This window comes from Anomaloglossus baeobatrachus, chromosome 12 (assembly GCF_048569485.1).
Source record: "Anomaloglossus baeobatrachus isolate aAnoBae1 chromosome 12, aAnoBae1.hap1, whole genome shotgun sequence".
In the NCBI taxonomy this organism is placed as follows: Eukaryota; Metazoa; Chordata; class Amphibia; order Anura; family Aromobatidae; genus Anomaloglossus; species Anomaloglossus baeobatrachus.
Window position 1 is genome coordinate 13,998,869 of NC_134364.1, and position 23,042 is coordinate 14,021,910.

The following is a 23,042-nucleotide window of genomic DNA, read 5'->3' on the forward strand; positions in this document are numbered from 1 at the left end:
AAACAATACACTGAATGGTCAGAATCCTTTAGAGATCCAAGGCCAGGTGTATTCTCATCTCACATCTGCCCAAGGCGACCAAAAGAATGCCGAATATCAATGATCATTTTCAGATATTCTACAATAATAAGGGGGAGGAGGATAGGACGGAGGAGGGGGCCCTTCAGATACCCAGAATACACTTCAGGAGGCCCCAAGTCAGTGCATTAAACACAAAAACAAAACCTACTTATTGTGGGATACAAACCAAATTTCAACCCAACGGACCACAATACAGACCCTCACACTTAAAGGGAACAGGCATAGGAGATCTGCTCTTCAGAGTCCATCCTGAATATACATTCACATTCTGTCCTTAGTATGGTCCTATCATGATCACCATCATTTGTCATTGTGCCCAAATAGTTTGATTTTGGTTTCCTCTGAGCAGAGCACCTTCTTCCACATGTTTGGTGTCTCCAGGTGGCTTGTGGGAAACTTTAAACAACACTTTTTATGGATATCTTTGAGAAATGGCTTTCTTCTTGCCACTCTTCCATAAAGGCCAGATTTGTGCAGTGTAGACTGATTGTTGTCCTATGGACAGACTCTCCCACCTCAGCTGTAGATCTCTGTAGGTTATCCAGAGTGATCATGGGCCTCTTGGCTGCATCTCTGATCAGTCTTCTCCTTGTATGAGATGATAGTTTGGATGGAGGCCGGGTCTTGGTAGATTTGCAGTGGTATGATTCTCCTTCCATTTCAATATGATCGCTTGCACAGTGCTCCTTGGGATGTTTAAAGTTGTGGAAATCTTTTTATAACCAAATCCGGCTTTAAACTTCTCCACAACAGTATCATGGACCTGCCTGTTGTGTTCCTTGGTCTTCATGATGCTCTCTGCGCTTTACACAGAACCCTGAGACTATCACAGAGCAGGTGCATTTATACGGAGACTTGATTACACACAGGGGCTTATATTTATCATCATCAGTCATTCAGGACAACATTGCATCATTCAGAGATCCTCAATCAACTTCTGGAGTAAAGCTGCACTGAAAGTAAAGGGAATGAATAATATTGCACGCCACAATTTTCAGTATTTTATTTTTAAAAAATGTTTAAAATAAGCAAAAAATATCGTTCAACTTCACAATTGTGTCCACTTGTTGTTGATTCTTCACCAGAACATTAACATTTTTATCTTTATGTTTGAAGCCTGAAATGTGGGAAAAGGTTGAAAAATTCAAGGGGGCTGAATACTTTTGCAAGGCACTGTAAATATTGATATAGAGTTTATTTCATTTATCATACTGGGATTATAGGATGGAGGGACATTTATTATCTGACTGTTCTGGGGAAAAATTGGGGCCACTGACAGGGGGTGACCCGGACGTGTTTGTTGGGTCTGGGGGGCACCTGGTCCAACCAGCGCATTATTTAAGGGACCTAAATACTATCAGGTCCCCACTCATCTTATCTATTATAGCATTTACATGGCACGCAATTTGAGCGGCTTCAAGTTTAACCTTAGGGGAAATGCATTGAGGCAGGAACTTATCCGCTCGGCGTCAGAGAGATGAGTATTTTTTCATTAACGACTCCCTCCAATGTATTTTTCTGCCATTTAGTAGCACCTCATGCACTTTCACAGGCACGAGCACTTCTCACATCATTTAGGGTGAGGTAGGGCAGGTAAGAGACAGTCAACGGAGAGTGGGGGAGCCAATTCTAATTTATTAGGGTGCCGACCTCTATTGAATAAAAGTTCATAGTATTAAAGGGTAATTTTATATAGTTGGAGACAACTGAACATTTGATTAGCACAAAACCTAGAATTTCCAGTTCCCAATAACTAAACATAATATTGACGTAAATGTCCATCCAGTAATTTCACTCCACACGTAAACTGTTTAAAATTATATCCCTCTTCCAGAATCCCTGAGATTAAAAACTGACCTGGTTTGGATTTAGTCTACAAAATAGTCCATTTGGTGTAAAACTACAAGTGGAAAGCATAGAGGACGGAGGAGGGGGATGGAGCTGCAGGTTGTCACCCTCTGTGTGATGGAGACAGCATGTTGTGAGAAGGGAGGAGCAGCAGAAAAGGGGAGACATCTGATTGGCTGATATCACACTGGGTTGACCCTGCCCATTCAGCAGAAGGGAGGAGAAAATGCGTAAAGTAAATATCACGCTAGGTACAGGGGAGCACCAAGCCAACAGCAAAAGGGAAGGGAAACCCTGTTTGAAGATGGTGACCCCCTGATCAAACCTACCGCTGGTCCCTGGGGTCCCTCACCACTCTAGATAGGTTCCGCACCTATGCGCCGAGCAGGATACCTGACCCTAGGTATTCCTAGTGCTGGGCTCTAAATAGGGAACAGGTGGTGTGAGGTCTTCATCAACCCCACTAATCACTATAGAAGACACAAGGGGGACACACGGGGGAAAATGCATGAACAACTTGTCCACAGATGACTTAGGCAGAAGTTCAGCAAAGCTTTCAGCAATGATACAGATGAGTACAAGCCACCTGCTTGCAACCAGGGCTTGAAAGAACTGAAGAATATCACCAGCATCAGTTAAGTGAAGGAAGGGTTATTTAAGCACCAAGAGAATACTGATGATCAGCAGCTGGGTAGGAGAGCTCCTGCTGGGTGCAAAAGGGGGAGAGATGAAAACCCAGCAGTAAAGCTCCCTCTACCAATGAATACTGACAGCAGGAACAATGGAAAGTCAGGGAGCCTTCTGTGCTGCCAAACACTGTGACCTTCTATGGCCAGAAACCACATGACTGTCTTGCACCCGTGACCATAATCTGCAGAAAAACTACTGCAACAAGATATTTCATCTATCCTGCTTGTCCTGTTCTCCTACAGTCAAGAATGCGGATGAGAAAAAGTCCAGTTATCCTCATTTTATGGTAAAAATTTCTTCCCAAATTCCCCAAAAATATTAATCAGAATAAGTCTCCGAATTAAGAACCCACCTTATAATATAATAAGATATCACCTATCTATGGAATAGGGGATAACTTGTTGAGTGAGGGGGTCCGACCACTGGGACCTGCACCCATCGGCAGATGTAGTTCTTTACTTGTAGTTCTCCTATAGATTGTTCACAAAATCTCTGCAGTCTCCAAAGAAAAATAATGTGTTTATAAATAAATAACCATGGAGGAGGGAGATGCAGCTGCAGCACGTCACTCTCAGTGTGTTACACTGTATTGTGTAAGAGGGGAGGAGCAATAAGAAGAAGACATCTGATTGGCTCCTAGCGCACAAGTGATCATCACCTTTATCAATGAATGAAGACACGGTGCCCATAACCGATCAAGACACCATTCCAACTGGGAAGTGTGGGCCCCCAATCTCGTAATTAGTGAAGGTCCCAATGTTCAAGCTTCTTTTTCTTCAGCAAGTTCTCCCCTGTCCTATACTCGGTGATCACCTGTAATCTTGGCGTAACACTTTTAACAATGGGTCATCAATACAAAGTGATTGGATAGCCAATATCTCCATCTGCAGGACCACGTCTCCAACAACACACTTTTCTTTATAGATCAGATGGGGCCTGTATCATCTTATCACAGAATGACCCAGCACTTTTTGGCCCCTTTGTCATAAGCAGATTTTTGTAGGCATCACCAACTGTCACGGCGGCCAATCACATTCACCCCCCTCCAACATATGTTGGCTGGACTATTGCAGTAATGCCAGCTAGAGCTTTGCTATACTGGTTTGGTGACGTGTTCAAATCCAGATTTAGTATTGGTACTTGTGCATTTGTAGTGTTAACCCTTGCTGTCTTTTTGTTGCTGCCTTCTTGCTCTTGCTTTTCTCCTCAGTCTCTTACTGTTTGTTCCTGTTAGGTTGCAGTATGTCTGAGTTTTGTTTTTTCCTCTGTCTGTATTAATCTGTGTTTCCATCACATTCCTGCCCCTTTCTTCCTTTGCGGGAGGACAGATTAGATCTTGTCAGGAAAAGAAAGGCACAGGACTCCGGCATCCCAACTGTCAGGGGTAATCCGGAGATTAGGCATAGTTTAGGGTCCCCTGGCATAAGGTACAGCATAGGAGCCCTCTGTCCCTCGCTTTCCTGCAGCCACATCATGACACCCTTGGACACCTAGTGACCCTCCACCCTGGGACTGAAAAGTGACTATATGTTAATCATGTATATTTCCCTTACCTGCTGCCCTCCTTATGCCTCCTCTGCTCAGTTATTCCTTCCATTCTTCCTGCTTCCACTATGGCAGGAAGAGAGCTGTGAAAAGTTTAAACCCCCTTTTTTTGGCTTTTCTATCCCACAGCACAGGGAACGTGTGACGTAAACTTACCCCAGCCCTCCCGGTACCACTGCTGCCACCATCATGAAAGCAGGAGGAATGGAGCAACGATAATGAAGATAGGGAGAAAACGGAGGGTGACAGGTAGGGTGACTACACAGGAGAAATGTATTCTCACTTTTTAGAACCGGAATGAAGGGTCCCTTTAATTTCTGTCTTTTGGGGAGAGAAGGACTCAGTGGCTTATTTTTCAGGTATTCCTATGCCTAAGGCATGCAGGAACTCATGAGAAGTCTCCAAAACTTATTGTACAGTCTGTACTTGGACCTTTTCTCATGGATCTCATAAATATACATAATAATGCAGTCCTAAAGTGACAGGATGATACATCTAAACAAATTCAAGAAAACCAATAATAACCTGTGAATATTTGGAGAGAGAAGGCCCAGACCCCAAAGCTTGTTTCACATTAGCTTCTTCCTGGGGTGATACACCATCAGGAAGAACCTAAAGCGAAACGCGCGTTGGGGTTCTGGTCCCTTCTCTCTCCAGTATATTTATTGTCCTTTTATACATATTTCCCAGTAGAAGGATTTCTGTGTCATATTTTCCCTCCATGATTTTTATTTATTCTATTCTGCATGTTGTTCTGTATAATTAATAAAGGTTGTTACTTTTTTCATACCTGTGGTTTTATTGCTTCTATGCTTATTTGGATATTCACATAGATAGAAGTTGGTTCATTGTTTATTTGATGCTCAATAACCAAAATCTCTTTAGCACTATAATTTTAAAGATGCAAACTCATGGACAGTGATCCTACAACGAGTCTGTGTGCCTCATCATCAGTGTTGGGTATTGTTCATGCCTTCAGGTTTTCGCCAAAATTGGGGTACAGATTTCACATCTACATCCCGATTGAATCTTTTGACAAGGGATGATAAAAATCCCACAAAAAACAAATCATGTATTCAACCTCGTGAATGCTCCGCTGGACCGGAGGCCCTTCGCTGTCGCGGTTCTCTTTATACTTCAGCTGCAGCTGTTGCCTACCGCACAGCCATGTGACCACTGCAGCCAATCAGTGGACTCACATATATAATGAGTGACAGCTGAGCACAGAGATTGGCAGCAGCGGTCATGGAGTGAGCCCCCTTAATAACTTCCGCTGTAGCTGCCGAACGGTGTGACCCTGATAGTCTAGTAATAACGGCACGGACACGGAGAGTAGACGGCAGCTCTTTATTACGTGAGGAAAGCGTCGGCTGTCATTCTATTTAGTTGGGTTGATTATTCTTCCGGTGAAAACGTCGGTAGCAATATCTTTGTTGTAGATGGTGAATAAGAACGGTCGGTCTATTTTCAGGCGGGGAAGTATTTGACCACTGGTAGCTTTTATCCCAAGTCCGGTGGCGGCAGCGGCTTCTGTTCCCTCCTCGTCCACTTTCAGTACGGCTTTATGCACAGCCTACAGAGGTTGAGAGCAGAAAAGTCATAACACATAGATCACCTGTTGTCTTTGGGATTTTATAAAGGAGGTGGTCAAATTATAAACATCCCCTCCCAGAAGACTCCCCGAGGATAAGAAGAACATCTGAGACATGATCCATGGGTAAAAAGGTGACGCAAATGTGATCTCCCGGCTGATGCACCGAGCGGAGGCAGCGGCCCTGTTACTTATAGAGCAGCGACCTCTACGAGGTGGGGCGTATACGATGGCTTCCTTAAGTTCTATAGGTGAATGAGCTCAATTGCATGTTTTTTCCCATGGAGCATTGCCAATGTGATTCCACTTTGTCTCATTGAGGAGATTCAGTCCCTGAAATAATATTCACTGCTCAAACCCAAAATTAGTTTTACCTTTGTCACTGACAGTGTGGAGTCTCCCGTAATCCCGGAGAGGTCGGCGTGGTCAGAAAACACATCTGTGATGCCCAAGGGCTGAAGTTCCTTCACAAGATCAAGTTCTTCAGACATGGAAAATTTTGGAATTGAAAGAAGAATCTTACTGAGCAAAGAGAAAAAAACCTCATTATGTCATAGAAATGACCCACTACAAAGTCCACGATCACACTGCGACCAAAACTACTTAATTCTGCCATTACAGTAATAACATTACATTACTGATCCTGAGTTACCTCCTGTATTAACCTCCAGAGCTGCACTCACTATTCTGCTGGTGCAGTCACTGTGTACATACATTACATTACTGATCCTAAGTTACCTCCTGTATTAACCTCCAGAGCTGCACTCACTATTCTGCTGGTGCAGTCACTGTGTACATACATTACATTACTGATCCTAAGTTACCTCCTGTATTAACCTCCAGAGCTGCACTCATTATTCTGCTGGTGCAGTCACTGTGTACATACATTACATTACTGATCCTGAGTTACCTCCTGTATTATACTCCAGAGCTGCACTCACTATTCTGCTGGTGCAGTCACTGTGTACATACATTACATTACTGATCCTGAGTTACCTCCTGTATTATACTCCAGAGCTACACTCACTATTCTGCTGGTGCAGTCACTGTGTACATACATTACTGATCCTGAGTTACCTCCTGTATTATACTCCAGAGCTGTACTCGCTATTCTGCTGGTGCAGTCACTGTGTACATACATTACATTACTGATCCTGAGTTACCTCCTGTATTATACTCCAGAGCTGCACTCACTATTCTGCTGGTGCAGTCACTGTGTACATACATACATTACTGACCCTGAGTTACCTCCTGTATTATACTCCAGAGCTGCACTCACTATGCTGCTGGTGCAGTCACTGTGTACATACATTACAATACTGACCCTGAGTTACCTCCTGTATTATACTCCAGAGCTGCACTCACTATTCTGCTGGTGCAGTCACTGTGTACATACATTACTGATCCTGAGTTACCTCCTGTATTATACTCCAGAGCTGCACTCACTATTCTGCTGGTGCAGTCACTGTGTACATACATTACAATACTGACCCTGAGTTACCTCCTGTATTATACTCCAGAGCTGCACTCACTATTCTGCTGGTGCAGTCACTGTGTACATACATTACAATACTGACCCTGAGTTACCTCCTGTATTATACTCCAGGTCATCATGAAGTGCCTGTCCTCTATTCCTCTATGTAATGGGTACGGAAGAATCTTTCTCCTGCTGGGGACTAAAACTAGAAAAAGAAGCGCTGATAGGGTATTACCAGATAAACAGGAGTAATATATAAAGGTATATACACTCACCTAATGTGGTTGTGAAAGTCACAACCACTGGAAAGCATAGGATAATGGCGTCTGCCACAGCTCCACGTGGATGAGTCTTCCAATTCGAGAGGAGAAGCGGTTAACGCCGCGCATCAGCCAAATGGAAATGTAGAGTTGTTGATAAATTAATATCTTTTATATTCCATAAGTCTACGCCTTTCGAGGTTGAAACCTCTTCCTCAGGACCAGAATATCAACAAAGCATGATGCTTTGTTGATATTCTGGTCCTGAGGAAGAGGTTTCAACCTCGAAACGCGTAGATCTATGGAATAAAAAAGATATTAATTTATCAACAACTCTACATTTTCATTTGGCTGATGCGCGGCGTTAACCCCTTCTCCTCTCCTATTTGAAGACTCCCGCTGGGGGACGGCAGCGTCTGATACGTACAGACCCAGTCAGGTGCGCAGTATCACCCCATCCCTCACATTACACAGTATCACACTATGGCCTCTTGTTGTCTTATTTCTTTACAATGAATCCTTCTAGTGTTCGTCCTTTCTTACCTTGGCTTCATTGCTTTTTCCCATGTCTCTTGTGACACATTCTGCAGAGCCTTTTCGGCCTCACGTAATTTTCCTTTCTCGGGTAAGATGAATATCGCAGAAGTGTTTCCTTTGTAGGGGACGTCGACCACCCTGCATCCAATCTCACTTATATACCCGGTTAGATACTCCCCTTCTCTGGTCATCATCGGCACCTTCACTACTGTGTTGTCATCCACATGGAAGTCGTCTTCTCTGGTATGCTTTACATTGAATGCGTGTTCCCAGGATCCTACAAGAAATCCCACCAGTAATTCACTTATTACTCTTCAGCATTTATTACTTTTCTGAGGTTTTGAGCTTTTTGTTCCATGTCCGAGTCATTGTTACCAGGCTCGGTCCTGCACATGTGCTAGTGACCTGAACGGGACGGATCTGCTGCACCAGGAATGGTCACTACCAAATGTTCAGGAATGTGCCTGAGAAACAAAGAAGGGAACGCAACACTCGATGCAGCAACTTGGCTACTTTCATTCAGATGAAGACAAGGGAATTCAAACCCCATAAATTACTAAAATTTGATACATTCTCTTCCAAAAATCAGTTGACGATAGTTTTGCCCCTTACCCTTGAAGAATATGGTGTTAACAATAACCAGAACCATCATTGGATCAAGATTGTCCAAGAGATCTTTAATTTTCCCATTGGTGTTCTTCTCCACATAACTATTGATCTGCTCTAAGGCTTCTTTGACTTTGTGGAAGTCGGTGGAGATGGCCTCAGATCGGTAGAATTTCTTAGCGTCTTCTAAGAACTTGTCTAGAACCTTCAGCTTATTATCGATGAAGAGGGCGTTGGCGCTGTCCAGCTGGAGACCACTTTTTGGTTGGTTGATGATGTTTAGAAGCTTTTGGAAGCCTTTGTGGATCGTTTCCTCTGATGTTAAGGATGTGTTGAAACAAAAGCCTTCCTGGATCTGACTGAGGGTCTTGGACTTGGCACCAAGTGAGAGTAAAGAAAATGCTATTGAGATACTTAATGGGGAGAAGAAAAAGTTGTCATCGGGGTGAGCGGCAGCCAGGTGGTAGTAGAGCTTGTAAGAAAACTTGAGACTTGCTGCGGATATCTGGTGCAAAGCTTCTGCTTCATGGTCATGGTGGTCATGGTGGTCATGGTGGTCATGGTCATCATCATGTGGTCCTCCGTGGTCACCACACACAAGTGCCCAAAGGAGAGCTTGGCTCAAACACAGGAAGATTAGAAGCTTCATTTTTTCTGAAACAGAATTATGTATTCATCATCAGTATGTGAACCCCGATATTTATTTTTTTTTCTAATATTTACAACCTCGGGTTGTCTAGGAAAACTTTTTTTTTTTCGTATAGGGGCTTGCACATGTTGAAAATAATAAACGCACTGCTGCACAGCCTCCGCAGGTCCGGGGCCGTCGCTCAGATCTATTTTTAATTTACTGACTCGCTGTGCTCCTATGAGTCCAATGCATCTGACCACTGCAGCCAATCACTGGGTTCAGCAGCTTTTTTGTCTGCATCAGCACAGTTGGCTGCTGCAGTCATGTGGCCGGTAGTCACGATGGCTGCAGCTAATATACAATAAACACGAGATTGGAGTTGGAAAGGCTTGATGACTATAAGTGCATTTATTAATTTATACATGTGCAAGCCCTTAATAGAAAGAATAAAGTCTTCCAAGACAGCCCCTTTAAATTTAATTATCGAGTCAAACCTCACTGTATTATGTAGCTGTTAAGACGTGCTCCAAAATTAAGCTGTAGTTGTGGTTTTTTTGCTTATGCTTAAAATATAAGCCCTACTCTAAAAATAAGCCTAAGATGTAGTTCCATAAGGAAGTGTCCAAGCAGCTAGAGAAACTAAAGAATATAACAGGACTGTTCATCAAAGAAAGAAGACGTCCCCAAAAGAAAGTAGACACCACCAAAAAAAAATATGCACCCCAAAAAGAAAGCAGACACCCTCAAACGAAATCAGACACCCCCAAAAAAAAGCAGACCCCCTCCCAAAAAATTGCACTCACCAGATCCCAAACAATTACAGTTGGCCAGTGCTGATGGTGGATGGGCTCTCACACAGAGATCTGCATTGCTGTCAGGTCCCTCAACGTTCCGGCTACATTGCTCTGCAGCTCTCACACACAGATCGGGTACCAGTATCACTCTGCTCAAGTAATACTGCTTCCAGTCACCAGGGGGAGCCAACTGCTGTAGAACCCGGGGGGACCTGACAGTAGCACAGATCTATCTATATGTGAGAGCCCATTCCCTTGCCAACACTAATTGTTTGGGTTCTGTTAAGTGCAATTCTTTTAGGGGGTGTCTGCTTTCTTTTGGGAGTAAACTTAGCAGTACGTAGAGAATAATACATATATGCAGGTGATTTAACCCTTTGTACATATGGTATATACTCACCCCTATAGGACAGGTTCTGCACCATGAGAATAGCAGATCAGATAAGAAAATGTGCATCAGACCAGTAATAAGATTAATACAAAATATTCTTGTTCCAGAATGTGATGACGATTATATGTGAATAAATCTGGATTATTTTTTCAAGAATAAATGTGGATTGTTGTTTATGGGAAAATATAACCGACGTTCCCTGAAAATAAGCCCCGAGCAAAAAATAATAGAAAACCCTGTGTTATTTTTGGGGAAACACAATAGTTACATTTTAGAATTGATTTCTTTTCTTTCTTCGTACACATGTAGCATCTTGTATTAATGTGATTTTTCACTTTTCTGTTTATTTTTTGCTTATAAAAAAACCCAATAAATAAATATATATAAAATAGCAGAGTGGGTAAGAAATACAGAGATGTGTCTGGACGGAGATAATCTCAAACACCGGGAGAGTGAAACTAAGGAAAAGTCCAAGAAGAAACAATAAGGAGACAAGGCGAAAGATACAACATTGAGAAGAAATACATCGGCAACATCTCAAAGCAGAGAAGATTAGAAGATGAAACTGAAGGAAAGAAGATAAAAGAGATGAAAATGATGGATAACGAGGAGGATAAAGGGAAAAGAAAATTAGAAATGGGAAAAAAAGACAAGAACACGGAGAATTGGAGAATGAAAGATTATAGGAGAGAAAGAAGGGAGGAAAGAAGGAGAAGAGCAATGAGAAGACTGAGAAGAAGGAGAAGAAAAGAAAGAAGAAAAGTAAAAGTTAATTGTGAAGAAATTTAATGAAAAAAAGGAAATGAAAAGAAACTTTTAGAAAAGGCCGGTGCTTTCCTCATCAAAAATGTCAACGTGGGTTATAGATAATTTAGTGACAAAGAATGCGTAATGGTGGGGAATGATGAACCAGGTGGAGCTACGTCTTTTATTAACCTGTAACTACAGGACATGAGGGAACCATGAATGCCGACATGTCCTCTGACACTGAAGCCGAGCAGGATCCCGTCCCTTTATATTCCAACTAGAGATGAGCGAACCGGTCGCGGTTCGGCTCGAGGTTGGTTCGCCGAACGGACCTCCCGTTCGAGTTCGGTTCGTCGAACGTTCGACGAACCGAACTCGAACTGCATAGGAAACAATGGCAGGCAATCACAAACACAGAAAAACACCTAGAAAACACCCTCAAAGGTGTCCTAAAGGTGACAAACAACTCAAACACATTGGAAAGTGACAAGGACATATACTCATGCGAAAACAAAACAGCTGGACAAGGAAAAAGAGGAGGACACACAGATATAGGCATGGCACGCCCTTCTAAAATCATGTAAAACACCGCAAGGTGACTCCAAGCGGAGTCTCCCTTTTTTCCAAAAATTGGGCCACACACACACCCACCCCTTCAGTGGCAGCACTTGTGCCCCAGTTGTACACTTCACAGCTACATTTGCATCAAGCACATTCAAAAATACGCCATTCTTATCCGTCCCCAGGATGACACCGGGGTAGGTAGCAAAGTCTTTCCTGATCCCAGCTCTGTTCATCTTGGCTTCTTTTAAAAACACAGCAAGCAAGGGTTACTCCAAGCGGAGTCTCCCTTTTTTCCAAAAATTGGGCCACACAGACACCCACCCCATCAGTGGCAGCACTTGGGCCCTAGTTGCAAACAGGATGTTTTGATTTGCATCAAGCACATTCAAAAATACGCCATTCTTATCCGTCCCCAGGATGACACCGGGGTACGTAGATAAAGTCTTTGCTGATCCATGACTTGTTCATCTTGGCTTCTTTTAAAAACAATGTAAGCAAGGGTTACTCCAAGCGGAGTCTCCCTTTTTTTCCAAAAATTGGGCCACACAGACACCCACCCCATCAGTGGCAGCACTTGGGCCCTAGTTGCAAACAGGATGTTTTGATTTGCATCAAGCACATTCCAAATCCACAAGCATTTACTCTCCCCAGGATGACACAGGGGTAGTAAATTCCTTCTGGATCCATGACTTGTTCATTTTGATGAACGTCAGTGTGTCCACATTGTCACTGGACAGACGCGTGCGCTTATCTGTCAGCACACACCCAGCAGCACTGAAGACACGTTCAGAGACAACGCTGGCAGCTGGACACGACAAAATCTCCAAGGCGTAACTGGAGAGCTCTGGCCATTTTTCTATGTTTGAAGCCCAAAAGGAGCAAGGCTCCAGTTGCACAGTCATGGCATCGATGTTCATTTGGAGATACTCCTGTATCATCCTCTCCAGCCGTTGAGTATGTGTCAGACTTGTTGTCTCTGGTGGCCTTGCAAAAGAGGGTCTAAAAAAATTATGAAAAGATTCCATAAAATTGCTGTTACCGGCACCAGATACGGTCCTACTGGTACGGGTAGACTGGTGAAGATGACGAGACCGTCCCATGTTTGTCAAGTTACAACTGGGAGATTCCCTCCCTGCACCTGCACGGTTGTTTAGTGGAAAAGCCGAGCTAAGATCGAGTAACAGCTTCTGCTGATACTCCTGCATACGTGCGTCCCTTTCTATGGCTGGAATTATGTCACAAAATTTGGACTTGTACCGGGGATCTAATAGTGTGGCAATCCAGTAGTCATCATCACTTCTAATTTTGACAATACGACTGTCATGTTGGAGGTAGTGCAACAAGAAGGCACTCATGTGTCTTGCGCAGCCATGCGGACCAAGTCCACGCTGTGTTTGTGGCATAGAGGTGCTAACCGTTCTTTCTTCCTCTGACATCGCCCCCCAACCTCTTTCAACTGAAATTTGACCAAGGTCTCCCTCATCCGCTGAGTCTTCCATGTCCATGGACAGTTCGTCCTCCATTTCTTCATGTTCTCCTGCACCTTGCTCAACATTTCGCCTGCTACTATGCGCCCTTGTCGATCCCTGTTCCCCATGGTCCCATGCCTGCTGCGTTGGTGATGATGAACGTCTGGATCTTGGTGATGTTGTTGTCCCTTGCACATATGAATCCTCCTGTAGTTCCTCCCCTTCATGTTGTCCCACCCCCTGACTCCGAATAGTGTTTAGCGTGTGCTCCAGCATGTAAATGACTGGAATCGTCATGCTGATAATGGCATTGTCAGAGCTAAACATATTCGTCGCCATGTCGAAACTGCGCAGAAGGGTGCATAGGTCCTTGATCTGAGACCACTCCATCAGGGTGATCTGCCCCACCTCTGCATCTCGTTGGCCCAGGCTATACGTCATGACGTATTGCACCAGGGCTCTGCGGTGCTGCCACAGTCGCTGTAACATGTGTAGAGTTGAATTCCAGCGTGTCGCCACATCGCATTTCAGGCGATGAACCGGCAGGCCGAAAGACTTCTGGAGCGATGCAAGTCGCTCAGCTGCGGCGCTTGAACGCCGGAAGTGAGCAGACAGTTTTCGTGCCCTGTTCAGAAGGCCATCTAGGCCGGGATAGTGTGTTAAAAATTGCTGCACGACAAGGTTCAACACGTGAGCCATACAAGGTACGTGTGTCACCTTGCCCAGGCGAAGGGCCGCACCCAGGTTTGCAGCATTGTCGCACACGGCCTTTCCAGGCTGCAGGTTGAGTGGAGACAACCATTTATTAAACTCGGACCGCAGAGCTGACCACAACTCCTCAGCTGTGTGACTCTTATTACCAAGACATGTCAAGCTAAAGACCGCCTGATGCCGTTGCGCTCGGCTGCCAGCATAGTAATGAGGCGTGCGTGATTCCTTCTGCGCAGTGAGAACGCTGGTGGCCTGACCAGGCAGGCTTGGGGCGGAGGTGGAGGACCCAGATGAGGTGGAGGATGCAGAAGCTGTGGCGGAACTTGGACAGACAGAGGATTGACACACAAGTCGTGGGGACGGCAAGACTTGTGCAGCAGACCCTTCACCATCTATCACCATAGTTACCCAGTGCCCAGTCAGCGACATGTAACGTCCCTGTCCATGCTTACTGGTCCAAGTATCGGTGGTGAAATGCACCCGTTCACACACAGAGTTTCTCAAGGAAGCGGTGATGTTGTGTGCGACATGCTGGTGTAGCGCGGGCACACCTTTCTTAGAGAAGTAGTGGCGACTAGGCATCTGGTACTGGGGCACAGCGACAGACATAAGGTCTCTAAAATCCTGTGTGTCCACTAGGCGGAAAGGCAGCATTTCGGTAGCCAACAGCTTACAGAGGGATAGAGTCAACCTCTTAGCTTTGTCATGGGTCGGAGGAAGTGGCCTTTTATTTGACCACATCTGAGGGACAGAGATCTGGCTGCTGTGTGTAGACGGTGTTGAGTAGGGTGTCCCTGGAAAAATGCAGGTTTGTGAGGAAAGTGCAGGCGGAGACATGATGTTGCCTTCATCCAACGTTGGTGCTATCGATGTCTGAGAGAGCTGTACACACTCACTTGTTTCCCCTTCCAAACCAACTGACGACCTTACAAGCAAACTGCCTGTTGCGGTTACAGTGGTGGAAGTTTTGCGTGGAAAAACAGGTGTGACAGCTGTCCCCACAGTCCTAGAAGATGAAGAGCGCGCGGATGCACTGGAAGGGGCGGGCGGTGGATGGTTCGCTCCGCTAGCCGGCATTGCAGCACGGTGAGCTTCCCACCGGGACTTATGATATTTATTCATGTGACGATTCATGGAAGAAGTTGTCAAACTGCTGAGGTTTTGACCTCTACTAACAGAATCATGACAAATGTTACATATCACATGAGTTGGGCGATCTTTTTCGATGTGAAAAAAGGCCCAGGCTAGGCAAGGCTTAGAGGCCATGCGACCTGTTGATCCACCCCGAATAATGCTCATAGGCAGAGTGGTGGCTGAGGATGCAGTTGTAGACGTGCTACCAGTGCTCCGACTCTGTCCAGGAAGGCGCAAGGTAACTTCGTCGTCGGTTGCATCCTCCTCCACCGCCTCTGTTGACCTCCTCGAGTGCCTGACTGGGGGTTGACAGTAGGTGGGATCTAGAACGTCATCATCAATTGTTGTGTTTGCACTCCCCTCCCCCTCAGACCGAGCCTCTTCTTGCCCTGACCGAATATTTAAGTTGTCATCCCAATCGGGTATCTGCGTCTCATCTTCATCAGTATGTTCCTCATTGTCTATAACCACAGGTGTTACAGTTTGTGACAAAGGGTCAACATTATGCTCAGAAACTTGGTCCTCACGGCCTGAATCTGAGTCACAAAGGTTCTGGGCATCACTGCAGACCATTTCCTGTTCTGTACTCACTGTAGCTTGGGAGCAGACCTCTGATTCCCAGGCTATAGTGTGACTGAACAGCTCTGCAGACTCAGCCATCTCAGTTCCACCATACTGTGCAGGGCTGATGGAGACTTCAGAGCTGGGAGAAATCAAGTGTGATTGGGATGACAACTCAGAGGAATGGTGTTTTTTGGATGCGGTACTTGAAGTGGCTGAGAGGGCACTTGTTGGACCACTTGAGATCCATTCAAGCATTTTCCTTTTTTGCCCATCATCTACCTTTGTTCCTCTTGTTCGTGTCCGTAAAAAAGGGAGCACATCGGATTGTCCACAATAAGTAGTAGACATCTTACTTTTGCTAGTAGATGGTCTATCTTCAGCAGATGATAATGGAGCTTTGCCACCTTCCCCACTGACAAAACATTTTTTGCCTTTTCCACCACGCCTCTTCCCCTTTCCACCAGCATCTGTCATTTTGCCACTCATGTTGATTGCGACAAGATTGTGGACTGAAAATGTGGTAGTAAAAATTGAGAGGTGGTGAAGATTGCAGTGGTGGTCTAGCTTTATTAACAGCAGAATAATAAAGAATAAATATCCCTGACAATGTAACTTAGTTATAATTCGTTGGAGTGTGCAACGCAGGCAGACGTGCTGCAAATGTCTTGGCACTAGTGGGACTATAGCAAAGTCCAATAGCCACGTATAGGATGCCACTAGGTACACTGAGTGTTTGCTAGTATAATGGCTTCGTTATAATTAGTTGGAGTGTGCAACGCAGGCAGATGTGCTCTGCAAATGTCTTGGCACTAGTGGGACTATAGCAAAGTCCAATAGCCACGTATAGGATGCCACTAGGTACACTGAGTGTTTGCTAGTATAATGGCTTCGTTATAATTAGTTGGAGTGTGCAACGCAGGCAGATGCGCTCTGCAAATGTCTTGGCACTAGTGGGACTATAGCAAAGTCCAATAGCCACGTATAGGATGCCACTAGGTACACTGTGTGTTTGCTAGTATAATGGCTGAGTTTAAAAAACTTGGAGTGTGCAATGCAGGCAGATGTGCTCTGCTAATGTCTTTGCACTAGTGGGACTATAGCAAAGTCCAATAGCCACGTATAGGATGCCACTAGGTACACTGAGTGTTTGCTAGTATAATGGCTTCGTTATAATTAGTTGGAGTGTGCAACGCAGGCAGATGCGCTCTGCAAATGTCTTGGCACTAGTGGGACTATAGCAAAGTCCAATAGCCACGTATAGGATGCCACTAGGTACACTGTGTGTTTGCTAGTATAATGGCTGAGTTTAAAAAACTTGGAGTGTGCAATGCAGGCAGATGTGCTCTGCAAATGTCTTGGCACTAGTGGGACTATAGCAAAGTCCAATAGCCACGTATAGGATGCCACTAGGTACACTGTGTGTTTGCTAGTATAATGGCTGAGTTTAAAAAACTTGGAGTGTGCAATGCAGGCAGATGTGCTCTGCTAATGTCTTTGCACTAGTGGGACTATAGCAAAGTCCAATAGCCACGTATAGGATGCCACTAGGTACACTGAGTGTTTGCTAGTATAATGGCTTCGTTATAATTAGTTGGAGTGTGCAACGCAGGCAGATGCGCTCTGCAAATGTCTTGGCACTAGAGGGACTATAGCAAAGTCCAATAGCCACGTATAGGATGCCACTAGGTACACTGAGTGTGTGCTAGTATAATGGCTTCGTTATAATTAGTTGGAGTGTGCAACGCAGGCAGATGCGCTCTGCAAATGTCTTGGCACTAGAGGGACTATAGCAAAGTCCAATAGCCACGTATAGGATGCCACTAGGTACACTGAGTGTGTGCTAGTATAATGGCTTCGTTATAATTAGTTGGAGTGTGCAACGCAGGCAGATGCGCTCTGCAAATGTCTTGGCACTAGTGGGACTATAGCAAAGTCCAATAGCCACGTATAGGATGCCACTAGGTACACTGAGTGTTTGCTAGTATAATGGCTTCGTTATAATTAGTTGGAGTGTGCAACGCAGGCAGATGCGCTCTGCAAATGTCTTGGCACTAGTGGGACTATAGCAAAGTCCAATAGCCACGTATAGGATGCCACTAGGTACACTGAGTGTTTGCTAGTATAATGGCTTCGTTATAATTTGTTGTAGTGTGCAACGCAGGCAGATGCGCTCTGCAAATGTCTTGGCACTAGTGGGACTATAGCAAAGTCCAATAGCCACGTATAGGATGCCACTAGGTACACTGAGTGTGTGCTAGTATAATGGCTTCGTTATAATTAGTTGGAGTGTGCAACGCAGGCAGATGCGCTCTGCAAATGTCTTGGCACTAGTGGGACTATAGCAAAGTCCAATAGCCACGTATAGGATGCCACTAGGTACACTGAGTGTTTGCTAGTATAATGGCTTCGTTATAATTAGTTGGAGTGTGCAACGCAGGCAGATGCGCTCTGCAAATGTCTTGGCACTAGTGGGACTATAGCAAAGTCCAATAGCCACGTATAGGATGCCACTAGGTACACTGTGTGTTTGCTAGTATAATGGCTGAGTTTAAAAAACTTGGAGTGTGCAATGCAGGCAGATGTGCTCTGCTAATGTCTTTGCACTAGTGGGACTATAGCAAAGTCCAATAGCCACGTATAGGATGCCACTAGGTACACTGAGTGTTTGCTAGTAAAATTGCTTAGTTTAAAAAACTTGGAGTGTGCAATGCAGGCAGATGTGCTCTGCAAATGTCTTGGCCCTAGTGGGACTATAGCAAAGTCCAATAGCCACGTATAGGATGCCACTAGGTACACTGAGTGTGTGCTAGTATAATGGCTTCGTTATAATTAGTTGGAGTGTGCAACGCAGGCAGATGCGCTCTGCAAATGTCTTGGCACTAGTGGGACTATAGCAAAGTCCAATAGCCACGTATAGGATGCCACTAGGTACACTGAGTGTTTGCTAGTATAATGGCTTCGTTATAATTTGTTGGAGTGTGCAACGCAGGCAGATGCGCTCTGCAAATGTCTTGGCACTAGTGGGACTATAGCAAAGTCCAATAGCCACGTATAGGATGCCACTAGGTACACTGAGTGTGTGCTAGTATAATGGCTTCGTTATAATTAGTTGGAGTGTGCAACGCAGGCAGATGCGTTCTGCAAATGTCTTGGCACTAGTGGGACTATAGCAAAGTCCAATAGCCACGTATAGGATGCCACTAGGTACACTGAGTGTTTGCTAGTATAATGGCTTCGTTATACTTTGTTGGAGTGTGCAACGCAGGCAGATGCGCTCTGCAAATGTCTTGGCACTAGTGGGACTATAGCAAAGTCCAATAGCCACGTATAGGATGCCACTAGGTACACTGAGTGTTTGCTAGTATAATGGCTTCGTTATAATTTGTTGGAGTGTGCAACGCAGGCAGATGCGCTCTGCAAATGTCTTGGCACTAGTGGGACTATAGCAAAGTCCAATAGCCACGTATAGGATGCCACTAGGTACACTGAGTGTGTGCTAGTATAATGGCTTCGTTATAATTAGTTGGAGTGTGCAACGCAGGCAGATGCGTTCTGCAAATGTCTTGGCACTAGTGGGACTATAGCAAAGTCCAATAGCCACGTATAGGATGCCACTAGGTACACTGAGTGTTTGCTAGTATAATGGCTGAGTTTAAAAAACTTGGAGTGTGCAATGCAGGCAGATGTGCTCTGCTAATGTCTTTGCACTAGTGGGACTATAGCAAAGTCCAATAGCCACGTATAGGATGCCACTAGGTACACTGAGTGTTTGCTAGTAAAATTGCTTAGTTTAAAAAACTTGGAGTGTGCAATGCAGGCAGATGTGCTCTGCAAATGTCTTGGCCCTAGTGGGACTATAGCAAAGTCCAATAGCCACGTATAGGATGCCACTAGGTACACTGAGTGTGTGCTAGTATAATGGCTTCGTTATAATTAGTTGGAGTGTGCAACGCAGGCAGATGCGCTCTGCAAATGTCTTGGCACTAGTGGGACTATAGCAAAGTCCAATAGCCACGTATAGGATGCCACTAGGTACACTGAGTGTTTGCTAGTATAATGGCTTCGTTATAATTTGTTGTAGTGTGCAACGCAGGCAGATGCGCTCTGCAAATGTCTTGGCACTAGTGGGACTATAGCAAAGTCCAATAGCCACGTATAGGATGCCACTAGGTACACTGAGTGTGTGCTAGTATAATGGCTTCGTTATAATTAGTTGGAGTGTGCAACGCAGGCAGATGCGCTCTGCAAATGTCTTGGCACTAGTGGGACTATAGCAAAGTCCAATAGCCACGTATAGGATGCCACTAGGTACACTGAGTGTTTGCTAGTATAATGGCTTCGTTATAATTAGTTGGAGTGTGCAACGCAGGCAGATGCGCTCTGCAAATGTCTTGGCACTAGTGGGACTATAGCAAAGTCCAATAGCCACGTATAGGATGCCACTAGGTACACTGAGTGTTTGCTAGTATAATGGCTTCGTTATAATTTGTTGTAGTGTGCAACGCAGGCAGATGCGCTCTGCAAATGTCTTGGCACTAGTGGGACTATAGCAAAGTCCAATAGCCACGTATAGGATGCCACTAGGTACACTGAGTGTGTGCTAGTATAATGGCTTCGTTATAATTAGTTGGAGTGTGCAACGCAGGCAGATGCGCTCTGCAAATGTCTTGGCACTAGTGGGACTATAGCAAAGTCCAATAGCCACGTATAGGATGCCACTAGGTACACTGAGTGTTTGCTAGTATAATGGCTTCGTTATAATTTGTTGGAGTGTGCAACGCAGGCAGATGCGCTCTGCAAATGTCTTGGCACTAGTGGGACTATAGCAAAGTCCAATAGCCACGTATAGGATGCCACTAGGTACACTGAGTGTTTGCTAGTATAATGGCTGAGTTTAAAAAACTTGGAGTGTGCAATGCAGGCAGATGTGCTCTGCTAATGTCTTTGCACTAGTGGGACTATAGCAAAGTCCAATAGCCACGTATAGGATGCCACTAGGTACACTGAGTGTTTGCTAGTAAAATTGCTTAGTTTAAAAAACTTGGAGTGTGCAATGCAGGCAGATGTGCTCTGCAAATGTCTTGGCCCTAGTGGGACTATAGCAAAGTCCAATAGCCACGTATAGGATGCCACTAGGTACACTGAGTGTGTGCTAGTATAATGGCTTCGTTATAATTAGTTGGAGTGTGCAACGCAGGCAGATGCGCTCTGCAAATGTCTTGGCACTAGTGGGACTATAGCAAAGTCCAATAGCCACGTATAGGATGCCACTAGGTACACTGAGTGTTTGCTAGTATAATGGCTTCGTTATAATTTGTTGTAGTGTGCAACGCAGGCAGATGCGCTCTGCAAATGTCTTGGCACTAGTGGGACTATAGCAAAGTCCAATAGCCACGTATAGGATGCCACTAGGTACACTGAGTGTTTGCTAGTATAATGGCTTCGTTATAATTAGTTGGAGTGTGCAACGCAGGCAGATGCGCTCTGCAAATGTCTTGGCACTAGTGGGACTATAGCAAAGTCCAATAGCCACGTATAGGATGCCACTAGGTACACTGAGTGTTTGCTAGTAAAATTGCTTAGTTTAAAAAACTTGGAGTGTGCAATGCAGGCAGATGTGCTCTGCAAATGTCTTGGCACTAGTGGGACTATAGCAAAGTCCAATAGCCACGTATAGGATGCCACTAGGTACACTGAGTGTTTGCTAGTATAATGGCTTCGTTATAATTTGTTGGAGTGTGCAACGCAGGCAGATGCGCTCTGCAAATGTCTTGGCCCTAGTGGGACTATAGCAAAGTCCAATAGCCACGTATAGGATGCCACTAGGTACAGAGTGTTTGCTAGTATAATGGCTGAGTTTAAAAAACTTGGAGTGTGCAATGCAGGCAGATGTGCTCTGCTAATGTCTTTGCACTAGTGGGACTATAGCAAAGTCCAATAGCCACGTATAGGATGCCACTAGGTACACTGAGTGTGTGCTAGTATAATGGCTTCGTTATAATTAGTTGGAGTGTGCAACGCAGGCAGATGCGCTCTGCAAATGTCTTGGCACTAGTGGGACTATAGCAAAGTCCAATAGCCACGTATAGGATGCCACTAGGTACACTGAGTGTGTGCTAGTATAATGGCTTCGTTATAATTAGTTGGAGTGTGCAACGCAGGCAGATGCGCTCTGCAAATGTCTTGGCACTAGTGGGACTATAGCAAAGTCCAATAGCCACGTATAGGATGCCACTAGGTACAGAGTGTTTGCTAGTATAATGGCTGAGTTTAAAAAACTTGGAGTGTGCAATGCAGGCAGATGTGCTCTGCTAATGTCTTTGCACTAGTGGGACTATAGCAAAGTCCAATAGCCACGTATAGGATGCCACTAGGTACACTGAGTGTGTGCTAGTATAATGGCTTCGTTATAATTAGTTGGAGTGTGCAACGCAGGCAGATGCGCTCTGCAAATGTCTTGGCACTAGTGGGACTATAGCAAAGTCCAATAGCCACGTATAGGATGCCACTAGGTACACTGAGTGTTTGCTAGTATAATGGCTTCGTTATAATTTGTTGTAGTGTGCAACGCAGGCAGATGCGCTCTGCAAATGTCTTGGCACTAGTGGGACTATAGCAAAGTCCAATAGCCACGTATAGGATGCCACTAGGTACACTGAGTGTGTGCTAGTATAATGGCTTCGTTATAATTAGTTGGAGTGTGCAACGCAGGCAGATGCGCTCTGCAAATGTCTTGGCACTAGTGGGACTATAGCAAAGTCCAATAGCCACGTATAGGATGCCACTAGGTACACTGAGTGTTTGCTAGTATAATGGCTTCGTTATAATTAGTTGGAGTGTGCAACGCAGGCAGATGCGCTCTGCAAATGTCTTGGCACTAGTGGGACTATAGCAAAGTCCAATAGCCACGTATAGGATGCCACTAGGTACACTGTGTGTTTGCTAGTATAATGGCTGAGTTTAAAAAACTTGGAGTGTGCAATGCAGGCAGATGTGCTCTGCTAATGTCTTTGCACTAGTGGGACTATAGCAAAGTCCAATAGCCACGTATAGGATGCCACTAGGTACACTGAGTGTTTGCTAGTAAAATTGCTTAGTTTAAAAAACTTGGAGTGTGCAATGCAGGCAGATGTGCTCTGCAAATGTCTTGGCCCTAGTGGGACTATAGCAAAGTCCAATAGCCACGTATAGGATGCCACTAGGTACACTGAGTGTGTGCTAGTATAATGGCTTCGTTATAATTAGTTGGAGTGTGCAACGCAGGCAGATGCGCTCTGCAAATGTCTTGGCACTAGTGGGACTATAGCAAAGTCCAATAGCCACGTATAGGATGCCACTAGGTACACTGAGTGTTTGCTAGTATAATGGCTTCGTTATAATTAGTTGGAGTGTGCAACGCAGG

General features: G+C 44.9%; 1 protein-coding gene across 1 annotated transcript in view; it reads right to left on the reverse strand.

The window, feature by feature from the left end:
- The window catches only part of LOC142258149 (uncharacterized), a 44,770-nt gene that overhangs the window by 16,417 nt on the left and 5,311 nt on the right, over positions 1–23,042 (reverse strand). The window contains exons 2-5 of the mRNA XM_075330627.1: positions 8,642–9,289; positions 8,036–8,306; positions 6,130–6,277; positions 5,547–5,737 (exon numbers count right to left, since the gene is read on the reverse strand). Coding sequence (XP_075186742.1) covers positions 5,547–5,737; positions 6,130–6,277; positions 8,036–8,306; positions 8,642–9,284 — 1,253 coding nt within the window. The 5' untranslated portion in view covers positions 9,285–9,289. The remainder of the gene's footprint in view (positions 1–5,546; positions 5,738–6,129; positions 6,278–8,035; positions 8,307–8,641; positions 9,290–23,042) is intronic.